General features: G+C 36.1%; 2 protein-coding genes across 2 annotated transcripts; both read right to left on the bottom strand.

The window, feature by feature from the left end:
- Positions 1–6137: 6137 nt before the first annotated feature.
- LOC133861815 (transcription factor TCP9) lies at positions 6138–7589 on the bottom strand. Its single transcript, XM_062297631.1, has one exon. The coding sequence runs from the start codon at positions 7336–7338 to the stop codon at positions 6298–6300; it is 1041 nt and encodes a 346-aa protein (XP_062153615.1). The 5' UTR covers positions 7339–7589; the 3' UTR covers positions 6138–6297.
- Positions 7590–9992: 2403 nt separating this feature from the next.
- On the bottom strand, positions 9993–18710 carry LOC133861814 (hydroxymethylglutaryl-CoA synthase-like). The gene is made up of 12 exons (XM_062297630.1): positions 18464–18710; positions 15933–16039; positions 14718–14850; positions 13550–13693; positions 12559–12717; positions 12021–12094; positions 11861–11936; positions 11699–11754; positions 11181–11268; positions 10940–11080; positions 10708–10857; positions 9993–10533 (listed from the first exon to the last, which is right to left on the bottom strand). Exons 1-12 carry the CDS (start codon positions 18533–18535, stop codon positions 10321–10323), a joined length of 1413 nt encoding a protein of 470 aa, XP_062153614.1. The 5' UTR covers positions 18536–18710; the 3' UTR covers positions 9993–10320.
- Positions 18711–20441: the final 1731 nt, after the last annotated feature.

Here is a 20441-nt window from a genome sequence, read left to right as displayed (position 1 = left end):
CTGAATCTAGAGAGGCAGTTTCTGTTCATGAGTTATTCTCAAATTTGAATTTTACTGTCAATGTTGTTGGTGCTTCATGTAAACGTCATGATGAACTACAAGCTAGTCAAGCAGCAAAAATTGCACATTTGTTAGCTATTGATGAACTTGAAATTGGAAAATGAGCTAACCAAATTGGCGCTTTGAAACGAGCTGGTGATACTCGTTGGAGTTCTCATTTTCAATCTATTTGTATCCTAGTAAGGTTGTTTAATGCTACTTGTTCAGTGCTTGAAAATATCATAAATGAAGGATATACTTACTCTCGATGTGGCGATGCTAATGTTGTTTATAAAATGATTACTTTATTTCAATTCATATTCATTTTACATTTGATGAAGGAAATCATGGGTATTACTGATAGCCTTTGTCAACATTTGCAACAAAAATCTCAAGATATCTTGACTGCTGTGCAATTGGTTGCTAATACAAAAAAACTCATCCAAAAGTTGAGAGATGAAGATTGGGATAATTTGCTTGAGGAAGTAGTCTCTTTCTGCAAGAAATTTGAAATTGACATTCTAGATTTGGGTGCTCGTTATGTTCAGCGTCGAGGTCGTTATTAATGAGATCACATCACAGTAGATCATCATTATCAATTTGACATATTCAATGCTACCATAGACTTTCAGTTGCAAGAGCTTAATAATAGGTTTAGTGAAGGGGCAATGAAACTCTTGACACTTAGTACAGCTTTGGATCCAAATGATGCCTATAAATCCTTTAACATTGACGATATATGTAGGCTTGTAGAGAAGTATTATCCTCTTGATTTTTCAGAGCAGGAGAAAATTAATCTGAGATTTGAGTTGAAACATTTTCAACTTGATATGTTTAATGATTCGAAGTTAAAAAATTTGTCTTCCATTGCAGAATTATGTCAAGGATTGATAGAGATAGAAAAATCAGAGAGATATCATCTTATTGATAGATTGGTTCGTCTTGTTTTGACTCTTTCAGTGTCTACAGCAACTACCGAACGAGCATTTTCAACTATGAAAGTCATTAAAACAAGACTTCATAACAAAATGGATGATGAGTTTCTCGTAAATAGTTTAGTTGTCTATATTGAGAGGAAAAATTCTGAGAGCTTCCATTCAGATTTGATACTTGATGATTTTGTTTTTCTGAGACACTTTGTATTTTTGTTTAATTTTGTACTATTGCCTACATGACAACTTTTTAATATATTAATTATGACATATTTATGAAGTCTGATATACTTTTTGTGATTCACATATTGAGTTGTTATTCTTATTTTGAATTGTGTTCACCATAATTTTATATATATAATATAAATGAAGTACTATATAATGAGAATAAAAATTTATTTTATCATTATATTTTATTATTCGAATTTCGTCCCTACTAGGACAAATTTCTGGCTCCGCCTCTGGACTGAGACCTCTTCTCGAGCAAGAAGAAGTGACCCTCCTTGGAATCTCTAGCCATGGATCCACGCCTGTATAATGAGAGATTTACCCATGACCGATTGCCATGTTACCTCCCCTCCAAAGCACACATGGTTGCACGATCCCCAAATTTGGGATCCAACGCTCGACGCCCTAATACAAGGACTAGTTTCAATACCGAGCTTATAAATCTCACTATGCCACAGGAAGTTTTCAAATCATAATCAAAGTGCTCACAAATAACTGAATCATTCATAAAATTATACAAAAGGTGCTAGTTTCTTCTTTCTGAAAACACAATGTCATATCTCATCATAAAATTCTCATCTGACACATTGGTAACCCAATGCCTTTCCAGATCAATCAATGCAACTCGCATTTATAAAATTCCACATATAAATTTCACAATGGCACCACTATATCAAATATAATTTTATACATCATCTGTATCAAAATATAGCTCAACTCACTATTTGCATGATTTATTCACCATTTACTTTGAGAATCAATAACAATGAGACATATGCACGTATATATACATCCAAATACATTTTATTTTAAAAATCTTTACTTTTGGGCGTATTATTTTCATAAAATCCATGATTAATCAGTTCTACTTATCTTAGATTCATGTACCATTACCACGAGGATTTACCACACCTCGGTCTATATCTTTTATTATCTCACACCTAACCCAATCTTGTCTTTGTCTTACATCTCCCTTTTTCCTTTTCATTTTTCACACATGTATAAGCCAAGATAAAATGTTTATTAAAATTGATATAAACGTTAAGGAATAATCTCAAGATTAAACAGCCATCATTCATATTAATAGAATTTCCAAATAAAAACACAATTACACCATCATTACTTGGAAATGACTACATCAATTCTCTACGGATGAGTTAGCCGCTCATGGACTTGTTGAAAATCACATTTGTTAGAGAGAAATCTATCCCAAGAATCTGTTGGAACTTTGAAACACTTTTCTTCCTAAAACTAGGACTAATTCTATTGATTTCTATTCTCTATTGTGGCATACCATTAAAGCACGAATTAGAGGTCTATTTATAGAGTACAAGAGCAACCCTAGTCCAATTCATGGTCTTATAGGACTTCTAGTCTAAGTAGGAGAATGAAAAATCTTTCCTTTTCTGATTTTGCCTTACTGTTAATTTTTACAGCACGATTGCGCTTGAGCCATTTTTAATTGCACTCTAGCTCACCATGTTGTGGGTTCCTGTTGGTGGCCAGATGGTGTGTGCTTGATCCATTGCACTCGAGCTCAAATTTTATTCAGCATTGAGGATTTGTGTTTTAAGCCTTAAAAGTGATGGATTTGCTTGTATTTTTCCTTGAACACCTGGGAATGCCTAAAACATAAAACATTATATTACAATGAAACTAAGGGCCTAACATATGCGAGTTAAGAGGCTTGAATATGCAATATTCAACGCTTATCAGCTCACAAAACAAATTCTCATGAATGACTACCAATCCAAGTCATTGAAGACAATTGGGAGACTATTGGAGGACTATACTATATACCGACGGGCCTTTATGGCTCGACTTTTAATAAAGTCAAAGGAAGTGTACATACCAACGAAGCCAAAATCATGTTAGGACCAAGCCTTGCAGCCAAGCCCACACAAGATCCAAGACTAACAACATGATGCAACTTTGTCTCAATGGGACACACCACAATCAATCCTCTCTCCGGTTAGGTCAGATAACAACCCCCCATACCAGAAACCATAAAAAAAAAAAATATAATAAATAAATAAATAAATAAAAAACCATATATTCCCTCAACAAGATATGCAACTAAAGGCCTCTAGAGCCTTAGGCAAGAGAGGGCAAGAACACTAGCCTATATATAGAGGGCAAGACCCCTCCATCAAGCACTAACTCGAACGCAATCAAACTCACGCCCTATGCATTACTACACCTACATACACACAATTTTTACTTGCCCTTTTACCTTCTTTTACTCCACAAAGAGCTTTTACGAACTTGGGTGCCAGAGTGCCCCTAATCCTCTAGGATCAGTGGGCTGACGAGCTCTCCTTTGTTTTGCATCAGGAGCTTTATCGCCAGCCCTGTCGTTCGAAATTTGCTTTAATACTAGCTATTAACTTTAATATCATTAACAATCTTACCATTGAATTCGGATTATGGAATTTATCCAAATGAAAGAAGATTCAAGAACCAAAACCAACAACTACCGAAGGGGGTGGTCTAGTGCCTAGTGGTATTAGGGCTAACTCTAAAATGTTTAGTGGGTGGAAGGTCCCAGGGTTGAACCCTGAAATGGGAAGTGCTTGAGATTATTTTCATATCACCGGCTTGGTTGTTGCTAGTGTCTTCGGTGGGGATGGGTCAAACTATGACTCAACCAGCTTAAGAAAGCGCATGCTGTTTCCCACCGTCTAGGTTCCTCATGTCATTAGTTCTTGAGGTTTCCTACCGTTTAGGCTTCTCATGTCATTAGTTCCTAATGGCAGGTACTACTATGATCACGATTAGATAGAGTAGTCACTTTGGTTGCCCCCTCCTGCCTTTATAATTAAATAAAAAAAAAAAAAAAAAAAACATATAAATTTTGTATAAAAAATACTTCACATCTACTTTGAATAAAATATTGTGACAATAAGTTTAGGAACGATTAAAATGAGAATGTTCTCATGTTTTTTGTAGGCCATATAACTTTTGAATAATAGTAATAAAAAAAGACTAGATTACTAAAACTCGTCCATACATTCGGAAGATTATATGAGACTTACGTTGATCGTACATCAATCTTACAATTTAGGTAGTTTATATTATGAATTTTGGAAAAATATGCAGTTTATATAACGTATGGTAATTAATTACGGAGATACATTTGTCATAAATATATGGGTAAATCTATTAATCTAACGTAAAGGGGAGGGGGAGATAACCAAAGGTGGAGTAAATGCATTTTTTTTCGATTTTAAATTTGGATTAACTTCTTAGGTTTGTGCGAATTAAAAATAGGCCATTTCGTATGATTTTCGTCCAATAAAAAGACATCCATTCGTGCCACGTTTGTATTATTGCTACATCAAATTAAGATAATAATTTTTTTATTTCAGTAAGAATAAAATATAAAATAATAAAAATCTTAAAAGGAAAAAAAAAAACTGTAATTTTTTTTAATGGCTAAGGTTTAATTTTAAGATTATTTATTTATTTGTGAAAAATAGAAAGCAAAGTTCAATCTAAACTATTAAAAAAACTACATATACTATAATTTTTTCTTTTTACTGCAGCTAAACCAAATCCATCTAGAAATACAACACTTATTAGATGAGACGGAAATTGGATTTCAAATGGAAAAATTAGAAAACAATTAAATGGTTAAATACCGCATATTTATGTAGTTATGGCCAAAATTAAAAAGTCAAATTGGTTTCAAAAAGTATTATGGTAGTACTTGTTGTTAATGAAAAACTTCACTTGGTACTTTCATCTAGATTCGATTTATTTATTTATTTTTTATGGTCGTCCACTTTACCACGCTTAAAATGTTAAAAAATGATAACCCATTTTATAAGGATGGGCTGTAAAACTCAATTTTTATAGCCTTCAATGAGATATTGACACATCATCTAAACACACATTACACATTAGATATGAAAACACTGAATTTTATACCAAAATACTAGATTTTTTTTTTTCCTATGCAAGAAATGAGTGCAGGAAAAGTTTCCTGCGCGAGAGCTCCTCTCTATCTTTTGTAGTAATTACTGTTTCGTTTACAATTTCAGCTTTAATTCGTTGAGTTTATGAATTTTCATGAAAACTTGCGGTAGGTCGTAGAGGGAGAGATTGAAAATCAGGTTATTGAAAAATGATCGAGTGTTTTCATGACTATTGTATTTTATGATTTTTGATGACTTGTCCACTTATAATTAGTTATTGTAAAATGAAAAAGCCCATCGGAGAGAAGGTATTCCCATCTAATTTCTTTTTTAAAGGAAGAAAAAATTAACCCAAAATTAAAAGAGAGTATTTATTTAAAAAGGGGAAAAAATTGTTGGTGATGCTTCACATAAGAAGGGTCCCCGGAAGGACAGCATAGCATATAGCATAACGCGTGTCAGTAAGTGCCAGCCTGGTATTCAAAAAGCAAACCTGGAGGTGCTATGTTGGGGACCACAACGCAGTCAAAGCACCAGGTGGGGTCCCAATCCTAGGGACACGTGCCCTACGCACATGGTCACATGAATACAACTCGTGGCCCACATTGACCCACTGAGCTTCGTCCACGGACCACCTCACCTTTGTGTTGTTGACCTACCATTACCCAATGTAGTGGACCCACTTCGCACGTGCATCACCGTATCACGTGGCCTCCTGCTGGACCCCAACCCCCAGGCCGCCCCGCCTTTTGCGGGACCACCCATTCTTTGTTGACCCACCCACCATCCCAATGGCATCAATGCCTACCCCACGAGGGAGATCCCTCACCTTCAGAGAGTCCCGCAACACCACAAATAGAACCCCACCTTGCACGTGTGAGTCTTGATCTCACGTGACAACATCCTGAACCTTTCCTCCAAAGTCCAAAATCATCAAAGAAAAGAAAAGTAATTGAAGATAGAGATTACAGACTGAAGCAAGTAAAAAAAAAAAAAAGAAAAAAGAAAAAAGAAAATCAAAGGTAAAAAAGGCAAAAGGCCTTGATGAGTAGAGTAAAATGTCAATAACGAAAAGGGCGTTTCTCTTGCATATTATTACACGAGAAAGTCTAAAAACCCTGAAAGTCTAATAAACCCTATATATGGCTGTATAACAAAAAAAAAAAAGAGCCAAGGAAGCTTCAGGGCTTTGAACGTGGCGTTTGTGAATTCCCAGGACGACCCAAGAATTGAAGCTCCTTCTTCTCGTAAATCTCCATAGAAAAATCCCTAAGCATCTGAGTCGTACCGGCAGTATTAGTAGTAGCAGAACCACCACTGGTCCCCGAACTCGAACTCGGCGCCATAGCCGAAGAAGAACAACTCCCCGAAGCCGTGGCAGCAGTGGAAATAGAACCCTGCTCGTCGCCCAATTGAAGCCCCGGTTGCATAGCTGACACGAAATTAGAGATGGGTCTGGCTTGCACATTAAAAAACGACGCCGCACCCGCCGGAATAGCCCAGAGCTGTGGGTGATTAGGCCCACCAGTAGCATTAGGAAACATAAAGAAAGGACCCCCGGCGGCAGTCCCCACGGGCCACATAGGGAGCAACCCTTGCGCCATGGCTGCTGGTGCTATTGGTGCTAGTCCGGCGGATGCGGAAACGTGGCGGTGCTCGTTGTCGTCATTCACGTCCGAAAACTCGCTGTTGGATGCTCTTCTTCGCCGCTTCCTCGGGAGGTCCTGTTGGCCGTCAGGGTTGGCAGGAGAGGTTGTGGGAATCTTCAGCGTGCCGCCCACGGAGACCGCTATAGCGGGCACCGTCCCAGTCCCCGTGGCTTCAATGATAGCCGGCTCCGCGTGCTCTAGGAGCCACTTGATGGTCTCCCCGTCGGACTTGTGCCCAAGCTCCCTCGTCAGCTGGAAGATCCTGGCCGCACACGTGGCCGGCATCCGGATCCTACGCCCGCGTCCTTCCACCTTCGTGTGGCGGTCCTTGGAGGGCCTCTTCGCCACCGCTGCCATCGCCGTCGATATGGGGACCTGGACGAGGCTCATTGGGAGGCGCTTGCCGTTTGAGTTGGACGACGGGTCGTCTTGGTGAGTGTCTTCTATGAGCTCTTCTTTTAGTGGTGGGAAATTCGGGTCCGGTGGGTCCGCCAGTGGGATCTCCGTAGGACTGTTATTGGGTTTTTCTTGTTGTCCGTTGTTGCCTGTGAAATCCTCGTCCTTTTGGTCCATACCCAGGTGTTGATCTTCAACAAGAACCAAGCGAAAAACAGGAGTGTTTCAAGGATTTTATTTTTAGCAAAGAGCGAGAAAATATTATGCACAAAACAAGCCTAGAAAAGTAGAGAGAGAGAAATTTTGAAGAACTTGAGAGCTGTTGAAGCGTACTGTTTAAGGTTACTGTGAGGATTGGAGGGAGTAGTTGAGGAATCGGAACAAAAAAGGATTGTTTTTTCTTTTTTCTTTTTTTCTTTTTTCTTTTTCCTTTTTCTTTTTGTAATATAAAAATAGGTGAATAAGGATCAAGGAACGGAGAGGCAGAAACCCTAGAAAAGGAACCCAGCCCCACTTTATCCTAATATGCGTGGGGGACCCTCTCAAGCTCCATTTTTTATTTTTAGGGAAAAGGAGATCCTACGGCTGGAGGGACTTGTCGAAGGCATGGGCCCCGGTGATAGTGACACGTAGTGGGTACTAGTTTTGTGGTTTAATCTCTGCGTGCTTGAGATAGCCCACCAATCGAAAAGGTCAAAAAGGTTAAAAGAGAAGGTTTATCTGCAGCGGAGTGCATGCTGGTGAGTTGCGTTAGCCAACCATATCACGCCAGATCCGCATCATGAAGATATAAAATTCAATCAAATTCAATCGAAGGTTGCTCCTGCTTTTAAGATTCAGGTAATGTGGTCTTTTAGAACCTCCTTTCTAAACATGTCCATTCTTTTTTGTACGAAGAAATATAAATATAAATATTTCATAAAAATTAAACTGCTTTTTCTTGATAAACGAAAATGTTTAAAATTATCTAATGATAACAACTTTGTTAAATGTCATAAGTTTATATCCATTTGCTATACCAGATACAACAAGTTATGTATGAGCAAAGAATTTAAAGGCCAATATGTTGCGACATAATTGACATGGTTTATTTGTTTTAATCCGTAAAGCATCGTTAAGATCAGCTTAGGTAACAACATAAAGTTAATCCCCTTAAATAGTAATCTTGAGGGAAAAAAAAAAAAAAAACAATTATATTGATTTAGGATCTTGATTAATTTAAAAATTGGAGTAATTAATTTTTTCCACATGAACTACAACTCATTTACAATTTGGTCCCATGAACTAACATTTGTTGCACTCAATTACATTGAACTACCATTTTTTAATGTAAAATTCCGCTGTTAAGAGTGGCCCCGCGCCACCTTTGGGGGTGACTGTCCAACTCATTTTCTTTTCTTTTCTTTAATAATTGTTTAGCTTTCTATATTTTTATTTTAAATATTTTTATTTTTATTTATTTTTATTAAGAATGCCACGTGTCATCACCTTATTAGCGTCGACATAACACCTAACAAAATTTTTTTTTTTTAATAAAATTTGACTATAAGAATCGATTTGTAAATGAGATTTGATTCATGCACTACACCATCACAACAAGTGCACAACACTCTCTCACATGAGGGTGAGCCCCACACATTGGGCCCTACCTTCATGTGAGGGAGTGTTGTGCACTTGTTGTGTTGAGGGCTAACCACATGAAGCGATCTGTATATTAGGCCAACAACATGGACAAATAGTGTATTTTTTTTACCAAATTGCCATGTTTGTTTGAGACAGTTGTCCCTATACATAATATCTTCCTATTATTTGACACGTGTAAAATAAGCCACCTGATAAAACATCTCCTTAAAAATTTGTACAGAAAGTTATGAGGCAAACCTAGTTAGCAAACGAATCAATCCTAGGTCGATATTTGTTTAAACCTTGATTTGGCAAAAGGCAAAAAGCTAAGAGAGTTCAGGGTAATTTCCCCTATATAAAAATGATTAATCAATTCAAATAATTAGGATGAAAAATTATAGAATTAATTATTCCATAATGTTAACATGAAACTTCCAATCAATTATTGATTTTTGTTTTTTTTATTTATTATTTTTTTAACAAGAACTAATTCAAGGGTTGATTAAGACTACTACATCAATATTGTGAAATAAAAATATAGTTTTTAACATTACTAATTTGGCATATATGGCTCACAAACGATAGAACAACACGTATGTAAACGAAACCATTTGGAAACACTAACACAGACATTCTAGGAGATTGGCCTATATTCTAAGAGTAATGCTATTTAATTAATTTTTATTCAACTACCATACAATTGAATATCGTGTTAGCAATACAACTGAAATACATGTCCGTAAAAATCAGTGCTTGGATCAGCACATGTTAAAAAAGGATTAATTAAAAAAAATTTGACACACAACATAAGAGTTGACGCTTTTTTACACGACCCGTGAACTCAACATGAACCCAACACAAAATTAACATGTTAGAGTTGATAAGTCTGTCCTGTTTAATTAAATAAGTTAGGCTAAAATCAACTTGTATAATCTTATACTCATGTATTAACATGACCCGAATCTAACATGCGAACACGAATTGCTAACCTCGCTAAATCTTGTAAAATTGAATATGCTTTAAGCACAAGCTCATTCACAACCTAAGGGTTTCCATTCAGTTTGGCTATCGACCCCCTATGGCCGAACGAATGGTATGAAACTCAACCACCTATGGCCTAAGGCATGAGCCGTGTACCAACCCGGAGGGCCTATGCTCAACCCTAATTCTTTGAAATGCATTAGATCCTTTCAATTATCTCGTCCACAAACCATAAAATTGACATCGTAGTCTTATTGCCGATTTTAACGCGAAAGGGTTTCAACGAGCCATTTACACAGCTGCAAGCCAAATTGTTGCGGCATGGGTGTGAAAAGAAAACCTAATTAGATTTCCACCATCTTTTTTTTTTTTTTTTTGTTTACAGGCCGATTTTTAGAAAAAGAAATACATAAATAGATTTTCTAGGAACCGAGATTATGACGGAGAGCCCCTTTCAATTTGAGCAATTACGCCGCTTCAAACAACACGACCACGTTGGCAGATGCGCATGAAAAAAATTCTACAATTTCTCTAGCAAGCAAATATCAGTGAGCATTAACTACTTACTGGACCATTAGCACGTGTAGAAACATTGGTTGTGATGTCGTCAGATTTCTTGGCATAAAATCGACGGTACATAGAGTCAACTTCAGTGAGATAGTAGGTGCCCGGGGTTAAGAGGCTTGTGTCCTTGCTTGTCACAAAGTCCTTTCCCCCATATCGATGCTCCATGAGCTTCAAAGAGTCGACGAATTTCTCAGGAGGCAACTGCTCATTAAAGGAAAATGAATTATTTAAGGTCGTAATGCATGTGGTCATCGAGTTAGAATATTAACAGAGGGTGCTGTAAAAAAGACATGTGCTGTAGTTTTTTCAACAGCACCTAAGCCAAATCCGAGTTGATTGGCCTACAGGTAAAAGAAAGGCGTAAAGGAAAGATACCTCATGTCTCGATTTCAACTTCCCAGAAACATTCATCACTGTTGAAAGGTTTGACAAGCTGAAAGGATGATGACCTTCTCGAATTTGGAATGAGAACAGCGTAGCAGTCGAACCACTCCCATATGAAAACATAGCTACCCGCTTACCTGCCTAAGTCAACGACAACGATATCAATTAGCTTGAGATGCATGAAGGCAAACTGAACATAAAAGATAATTAAAACGGTATATACCAGTGAGCTATGCTTGTTGTGAATAAGGGATGCAAATGCTGCATAGAGAGAAGCGGTGTACATGTTACCAACTTGCTTTGGAATCAAGGTAGTTGGCTGCACCTTTGCATCATATAGAGGTTTAGCAACTTGCTGGCTTGCCTGTAGATTGGACAATAACTAGGAATCATGAACAGGAGGCTCGCATGCAGCAGCCATGTTTTAATAGAATACCGACTCCGAGTGAGAATGGAAAGTTCACCTTTTCGAGATCCCGGCTCTGATAGCTCTCATCACAAGATAGAGCTGAAAATGGGGCTAGCTTTTCTCTTCCAATCTCATCAATAAAGCTGGTGAAAGAGAGCATATGTGAACCATTCAGTAAGTGAGTATGAGTCAAATAATTACACTCTGGAGGTTCTTCCATGGTTGATTAGAACAAGTTCTGTCTATATTTATCAACAGACATACCCAAGAATTGTTGTATGATGTTGTATTTTCATATGACAAAGACATGAGTTCAGAAAAGATGCACAACAAATCATTTTCAGGACATTTACAACATATCACTCCATGTCTGACATTTTAAGAAAAGTTGTGGATTGTAGTGGTAACATAAATTTTAAAGCCTTGGGTGAGTGAGGCTACATAACCTGTCTAGAAGAAGGGAGGGAGTCAGAGCACTTTGTGAACTTAGGATGGTGTTAGAATTTAAGAAATAATTTGATAAATTAATATGGCATTCAGGCAGCCATTAACATAGCAAAGTCAGACACGAACCTGGAGTTCCTCAAGAAGTCATTAAAGTACAACCGGGCAAAACTTTTTTGCACAAGCTGTAGCAGCAGTTCAAGAAAAATGGAATCAATAACTACATTTTTTTCAACACACTTGCAATGAGATGGTATACTGAATTTTAATAGCATAACTAAAACAACATACCTTGTTATATGGAGAATGAAACACAAAATACTCAGCATCAGAAATTGAAAATGGCCTGCCCTCCAATTTTTCAAACCTTTAAAAGCATAATGGTATGGATTTTAGTGAGACAGAGATATAAAATTGCTTTTTTTTCCTTGCTATTTAAGTGAAAACATACTTCTCACAGAAATGTTTGTAACAAGAATCAAGTGCCATGAGATAGCAAGTTTGTGACAGCTTTCCATCAACAACCTACAAACATAAATTGCCAAAATATGTATATATATATGTATTAGTATTAAAAATGGTACGAAAAAGGCTCTAAATCAAGTATGTCAGAACGTGGAGCCAAGACAGGATAATGGCCTTCTTAAGTTGCACTACAAAATGATATGACACTTTCACATGTATTACAAGCATGCGCATTTTTGACGTGAAAGTAGTTTTTGTTCCTACTATGAACTCTGTGTTGCTGTAAAAGAGTATAGATGTAGGGCTGCAAACATTCTAATGTATTTATTACCATACTTTCCTTATTAACCATTCAAAAGAAAATAGAGGTAGGTCATTATAGACTAAATTGGTCAGTATAAGAAACTTGGACATGGATACAAGTATTTAGTCCAATATAGGGGAATATGCTGACATATAATATTACAGCTTTTAATATTTTCATCATCAATTGAAGTGAATGAGAGGATGTGAGGAAGCATTACTGGGTATTCACTTGCAAGGTTGGGCTTGTAAAAGTCATAGGCATGAGACATATGACTGCCTCTTAATTTGCTTTCAAAAGCAATAGGAGCATCAGGCCCTATCAGCATGGCAATTGCAGCTGCTCCTCCAGTGGGACGGGCAGGCCCTTCTGCATAAACCTGAAACAAGAAAGGCAGTAATTAAGTCAAATATAGATGTCAGAACTAACAAGAGTTAATTGTCAGCGTTTGGCATTACATTGATGTTACATATATGCAAGAGCTCTGGGGGAAGTTAAAATATGTTTGTCCCTAGTGTTCAAGTTTACAGTGAGCTTACGGTAATGCAGGAAGGAAAAAGGAAAAAGGAAGAAAGAAAGCCCCTAGAACACTTGAAGATTCACCAGAAATGCAACTTTATGCTATTCAAATACATGGAAACTTCTTAGTACAGAAGATTTACTTTCCTTCACAATCCTGAGTATGATCCAGACTGAGGCAACCCTATAGATACTATATCCAAGGAAGAACTTTTTCTTTTTCCTTTTTACAGTAGTTCCTACTGTTGGGTAAAAGTATTAACCACATTAAAACAAAGCACTTCTTGAAGCCAAAGCTAAGAAGTAGAAGCGATTCTTTTGTATACATATTTTTTTTTAATTCCCCCTGCTTGGCAAGGGAAAAACAAATGTAGATGGGACAACTTATAGTATCTAGATTTTCTATTACATGTTACCTAAGCTTGTTCTATACTGATGCGACCAAAAGCATTATCCTTTACACCTGAAAACTGTTCAAATCTTGAACATTTCCAGAATCCAATGAACAAAAACACCACTATGATCATTTTTTATGTTTAGGTGTCTAAGACCCTAGACCCTAGGGCACATATGAAAGCTGTTCCTTTAGAGATGGTATAATCACAGTTTCAGAGAGCTATTTGCCTCTTCACCTGAACGTTCATCAGTAAATTATTCAAGTTATTAAAGTCCCAGTTACAAAGAGATCATACCGCACTGTCTGTGCATACAACAAGACCATAGCGTCCATCCCACGAACAACTTTCTACCCAATTCACACAATTGAATAAAGCTGCAGTTCCCCCATAGCATGCATTTGTCGAGTCAACTCCTTCAATGTCAGTATTACCAGATTCCTGCTTGTGACATGAGCGCACATGAGATATGCGATTCATACAAGAAACCAATGTGACAAGATACATGCAAATTAACAATATGTTTTATACTAAATGATATTGCTTTTTTGTATCCATCTCAAGCATAAATAAAGGCACAAACATACAGTATTCGTACATATTATATGTTCAAAATATGAACAATTAGCAGCTTTCATAATTTTGGGCAAAACTAATTCTAAGTTTATTTTTCTAGCGAATAACTAAACATTATCCCAAAGGCACTTCAATAATTAATGAGACCTTTTACAGGTTTTCATATTGTAAAAGTCATTTACACAAAACTCTTTCATCACTGCCACGAAATATCATATTCTCAAGATATTAGTAACTAAAACAGTCTCATCAATGCTAGGAAAGGAAAAAAATACCTGTATATTTCTTTTCTAGAATTATAGTTTCACATATATAATTAATTTCATTATAATGATTTTAGCATGCATAACATGGAAATTCATATTCAGTATGGTCCATATTTGACAACTACAAACATTATATAAAGATCTTTAACGTGATTTGAAGATATAACCAATAGGTGGTTTTAAACTTGGGTGAGGATTCAAACACCTGAAACCCACAAATTGGTGTCAATCTATTTTTCACAGGATTATAGATTAGGTATTTTCCTATTGAATCCTCTGTTAGCTTAGAGAGGTGAAACCTCATATTTCATAACATTGATACAGTTTGCAGTGAGGGGAGAGCCCAAGTTCTTCTGCAGTGTAGATCATGATGCCTCTAATTTCATAGCTTATGTTATTGTTTTTTGATAAGTAATAATCCAGTCTTATTAAAATAGCTTATGTAAATTTTTAAATCTTGGTGGTCTCCAATTTTATGACTTGGGGTATAAAAATTAGTAGCTGAGGTTGCTTCCTGCAAACAGTATGTGATGAGTATGATCCTGGCTTGCTACGGATAAAGTACAGAAGGTTGTTCTGAAAAAAGAAAAGGATCGGGAAAAATGAAAAGACAAAGAGAGTACCTCAAAAATTTGCATCAGGAAGGTTTTAATAGACTTGCTTTTGTCAATCACAGTCTCACTGCCAACTTCCAGTCGTCCAATTTGTTTTGGATCAATTTTATATTTCTCAAGGAGAGAAGTTACAGCAGTCAAACTGAAATTCAAAGGACTCATAAGCACCAAATTTTTTAGGCAAAAAGTTAAAACCAAAACGTAAATTTACTGTAATAGGAGACTTCACATATCTACAAGCATGCAATGAAGTGTCCAAACTAGAAAAAGTTCATGTGACTTTTGACTCATGGTGCTAAAAACATTCAGAATCATCAAAATGGACCTTATAATCAATATCCAAGTATGGCCCAGATTTTTTTTTTAAAAAAAAAAATTCAATTAGGACAATGTATACCCCAAAATACCAAACCATTGTCAATGTTCCCCCCAAAGCCAGCAAAACGACAAAAATGACACTATTTTTATTTTTATTTTTTCCAGTAAGACAAAAATACTCCTATAAATTCGGGAGGCGGGGGGGGAAGGCAAACAAAAAAAAAAATGTTTTTAATTTTTTAAATTTCCACACCCTTACAATATATATATATATATATATATTGTACTTTTGTCATTGGGGGGACATTGACAATTTTTTGTAGTTTGGGGAAGACATTTTCCTAATTGAAAGTCAATTATATGGTAAGTTTTTTTTTTTTTTTTTTTTTGGGGGGGGGGGGGGGGGGGGGGGGGGGGGGAGTGACCTAATTTCTGGTAAAAGCAGAGCATAATCTTCCATGTAAGTTCTAGCAAGATACGTTATTAAAAATGTATTATAGAATTTTGCTTCAGAACCTCAAAGCAATGAGAATGCAAGTTTCTTATAAACGGTTTAAAGAAGACAATTATGCAGTCATCCCTGCAAAAATTTATGAAGAGATGCTGAATGTTCATGTCAATCAAGAACCTTTTGTTTTTCTCATAAAGGAGGAAAGAATTATCCAAGAGGACCTTTGAGGCTAAACATCTCTTTTTTCTCCAAAGCTAATTATGGAGGCTTCACAGTAGAGTGGCCCGTAACATAAGTCGGTTAAAAAGGTATGCCTCAACTTCAACTAGAACAACAAAATTATCTAATTCAGAGCAGCTAAGAAAGAGACCTCTATCTGTCAGTAACTTATCCTTAGTACTTAGTAGCCAACAAAAGCATGCAATAACATTGCAAACCATGTAAAGATTAATAACCTCATTGAGATGACATCTTCCACATCTGTACAAAATGCCATGCAATCTTGTCCAAGCCCAATAGTATATTTTCCTTTGCTCACACCATCATGAGCCTCTAGGGCCTCCTATAAATGCATGTAAAACAGAAAATTGTATTAGGAAAAAAAGTAAAATGCATATCGAGGAATAGCCCTCTCGTAATTGAAATGCAAATGAACAATAATGTTAGAGATAAGTTATATTTATAAGGATTTGTTGAGAGCTTGTGTTATGAGGCTCTCAGGCCTAAAATATTATGAACTTGGCAAGTTTTACAAAAGAATAAAAACAAACAAGACAAGCATTGTTGTTAATGAAATCGATGATTACAATTGTGGTTCTTTTCACACCTAGTTTTATGCTTGTTAAAATATCACTTATCCCAAATACTTAAGCTGATAGGATGAAATGAATTTAATCATTTAATAACACACATACGTAACAAATGTGGGACATATAATGCATATAATCTAACAATGCTAAATGACAAAAATATGAGAGACATGTTTGAACCAAAATACACGAGGAAGAAAGCTTCATTTGAATTATCCTCACAAATTGAAAATTGATGACGAAAGGAAGGGCGTCGAGTTTCGTCGCTCCACCATGAAGGCTGTAATTGAGATAATGATGACGGTAATGATGACCAGGGACGGACCCACAGGAAGCCACCCCCTCCTCCTCCCAAAGGTCCGTCCCAATACTTTCTTTCTTTCTTTTCGTTGAGCCCTTGTATTGATGTTGAGATATTGATATTAGCTAGCTAATAGGTTTACACCTAAGATTACCTAGAAAAAATAAATAAATAAGCCTAAGACAGTGCGACTTTTTTTTTTTTCTTTGAATATTTTTTTCTCATCTTTTACACAATTCTGGATCACTCCCCAGGCCCCAAAAATTAGTCCGTCTCTGACTGTAGAATCAAAATACTCTAAAAGAATATATATATATATATATGACAAAACAAAAGCCTTTATAATTTGTTTATTGGCTCTTTGACCAAGCGCATATCTATTTTTATAGAAAGAAAAAGTAATGTCAACTTCTTCAACCTAACTCTTCTTTCATTTTCCTCTTAGAAGAACATGTAAAGAAATTTACAGACAAAAAAATTAAGAACTCTTCTAAAAAAGGAAAGATAAATAAATCATATTTGATGAATATGTCATAAATAATTTCTGTCATTTTTCTTTGCCCCTATACAAGTTCAACTAGTTCCCTGTTTTGTCACAAGTTAAAAAGTACTTCAATTTTTTTTTTTTTTTGGATAATTAAAAACATGTATTGATTGATACCAAAAATCTTTTTCTAGCACGAGCACAATGTAAATCTTGGACTATTTACATTTTGCTATGAACATTGCAGGTCTTTTATATGCTACAAATATTTTATTTATTCTGGTTGATCTTTACCAAATAATTTTTTCCCACCAAAAAAATTGAGAATATTATCATTCACCAAGAATACCCTACTCACATATTCTCATGGATGGACCTATGAGGTTAAGAGAGATTTTATAATTATATCTAGCCCCTCCTAAATAAACATCCTAGTTTCATTCCTGACGATGACAATGTCAAAGCACGACAGCTGTTTTGGTTGTCAGGCAAATGAACAAAACTATAAGCATATTCTTCAATGCCTCTTCGATGTGATACCAAAACTTGAATGGAGCTAGCTTTTAGAATCTATAAGAAACTACTTTATACGGGAAAGAACAACTCGCGCTGGTTTGATTTTCTAGAGAGGTTTTGCAAGAAACAACCATGTTAATTGATCACGCTTGAGCTGAAGATGCCTTTGAATAAGATGAACTTTGCTGAATATGCATAGATATTAACAACTAACTATGGCTCCTACGTTAGATTATTCTTTTTTATCTAATGAAAGCATGATGTTTCCCCTCAACAAAAAAAACTATGGCTCCTACTTTTCTTTCTTTCGTTGTTTTTTCAAAAAAAAAAAAAAAAATTAATAATAATAATAATAATAATAATAATAATAATAATAATAATAATAATAATAGTAATAATTATATTATTATTATTTCGAAAAAGAAAACATATTATACTTATATAGACACATACACACATACATATACATATATAGGCTGCCTTTGTTTATTTATTTTCTCTATTTTGTATAATTATTATTGGCCACCACTAGGACTAGCACTAAGCGCTGCTTGGTTACCGAGAAAATGCAGGAAGGCGAAAAAATTAACTCCTTAATCTTCAAAATTTTCCGTCTCCATTTCTATCCTTACATTAACCAACGAAAAAAAATTATAAAAACAAAAATAAATAAATAAAAAGAAAGAAAGAAAGAAGAAAAAAGAAAAAAAAAAATCCCAACGACTAAATAAAACCACAAAAATTATCTCGAAAAATTAAATAAATAAATTCAAGCACCACATTTTCCGTACATTTATTAAGCAAAAAAAAAGAGTTTAAACATCAATCAGATCAATCATATAGTTTCGAAAATTAGAAAACCAGAGGAATCTTCACCTGCTGCACACAAGTAGGAGGGAAGTAGATTTCCATGGCGAGGATTCCAACATTTTTCGCATTGGAAGCCATTTTCTAGCTCCCCGTTCCAAGCGCGTCGGATTCCCCTCGCTTTCTGGCTCCTTCAGACTAGTTTGGACGCAGAGAAAACCAGAGAAAAAATGGCCGAGAAAGTCTCCGTGGAGAGGCAGTAGGAGCTCGTGTGCGTTACTGAAGGCGTTCGAAGTGCGAAGAAAACGTGGCTGGGTGCGAATATGTAGGACCATCGGTTCATATTCGACACTTGTTTTGTATGGTATTTACGGTCTCGGTCACTTTTGATGAATTCAATGAAGGGTTAAATAATATATACACCCTTTGTTTTACTACTTCTATTTTTTATTCTTTCGGTTTTACTTTTTATGAAATTTGGTACATGTGATATATGAAAAGATAAAAATGGTATTTCTGTTTAATTTTTCGTCCAGCCACGTCATCCTACAAGTGTCAGCGTGCATGCACGACACCTGTCCCCATGATGAGTAATGTTTCTTACACAATTTTTGTACAACTTTTACACAACTTTAACAACTTTCTTTTAAAATCAGCCATTGAATATCTAGGACCCACATGTTGGAAAACAAATCCAATGGTTAATCATAACAAAAAGTAGTTAGAGTTGTGTAAAAGTTGTGTAAGAAACATTACTCCCCCATGATATACTTCAGCGCTGACGTGGCTATCATTTTTCTTTATTATTATTTTAATAATTTATATATATATAAAATCTGGGCTACCCCTTTGGGCCAGCCACCCCCATTTTGGCCAAGGGGTGGCTAAACCCCCAAGGCCACCCCCATTTGGCTTGGGGGTGGGTCGGCCACCCTCATTAGGCCTGGGGTGGCCGAACCATCCCCATGGGCCATGGGGTATCTATTGGGAAAAAAAATTATGATTCTTAATTTTAAGGAAAAAAATTTATGGGAGTGGCTGGCCATGGTGGCCAGCCGATCGGCCACCCCCAGGCCTAATGGGTGTGGCTGACCCACCTCCAAGCCAAATGGAGGTAGCTGAGCCACCCCTATATATTTTCCCATAATTTTATTTTATTTTTTTTTTTTAAAAAAAAAGCCTTAAAATTAAGAACCACATTTTTTTTTCCAATAGATACCCCTATAGTTTTATAAATTTCACGATGTACCCCATGTGGTTTTAATAAGTACCGAAAATAATATTTTGTTTTTGTAATTATAACGCAAATGGTACTTTATACATAAACAATATTTGGTATATTTGGTATGCCTGTTTTGAACCAAAAGTAACCTATTTGCCTGTCGTGTATCAAAATAATATGTTGACAAGAATTGAACCCTTCATAAAAATAAAAAATAAAAAAATGCTATCAGTCCTGTGTAACAATTGGAAACACAAAATAATCTGTGTGACCAATTGATATAACCCAGGCTTAATGGGGGTGGCCGACCCACTCCCAAGCCAAATGGGGGTGGTTTCGGCCACCCCCATTTTGGCCCTTAGGGGTGGCTGACCCACCCCCAAGCCTAATGGGAGTGGCTCGGGCACCCCCCAAAAATGGCCTTGGGGGTGGCTAAGCCACCCCAGATTTTTTTTTTTTTATTTTTTATTTTATATATATATATATATATATATATAAAAGAAATCATTAAAATAATAATAAAGAAAAATGATAGCCACGTCAGCGCTGAAGTGTATCACGGGTACAAGTGTTGCGCATGCACACCGACACCTGTAGGATGACGTGGCTGGACGTTAGTTTTGGACGGAAAATTAGACGGAGATACCATTTTCGTCTTTTCATGTACCACATGTACCAAATTTGATAAAAAGTAAAACTGAGGGAGAAAAAAATAAAGGTCGTAAAGCACAGGAGGCAAATAGGTATTTAACCCTTCAATGAATTGTATGTCTGGATTTATTTATTTATTTATTTTTTTTTTTTGTGAGCGTGTAGGACTGTAGG

The sequence above is a fragment of the Alnus glutinosa genome, chromosome 2, assembly GCF_958979055.1.
Source record: "Alnus glutinosa chromosome 2, dhAlnGlut1.1, whole genome shotgun sequence".
Taxonomy (NCBI): Eukaryota; Viridiplantae; Streptophyta; class Magnoliopsida; order Fagales; family Betulaceae; genus Alnus; species Alnus glutinosa.
Note: the sequence above shows the minus strand (reverse complement) of the source record. Positions and strands in the feature narration are given on the sequence as shown.

Excerpts from the sequence above, each read along its gene's own strand:
- LOC133861815 (XM_062297631.1), bottom strand. The coding sequence starts at position 7,338 with ATGGACCAAAAGGACGAGGATTTCACAGGCAACAACGGACAACAAGAA.
- LOC133861814 (XM_062297630.1), bottom strand. The coding sequence starts at position 18,535 with ATGGCTTCCAATGCGAAAAATGTTGGAATCCTCGCCATGGAAATCTAC. Across the intron at positions 11,937-12,020 it reads TACAAACATTTCTGTGAGAA|GTTTGAAAAATTGGAGGGCA; the intron begins GTATGTTTTCAC and ends ATGCTTTTAAAG. Across the intron at positions 11,755-11,860 it reads TTCATTCTCCATATAACAAG|CTTGTGCAAAAAAGTTTTGC; the intron begins GTATGTTGTTTT and ends CTGCTGCTACAG.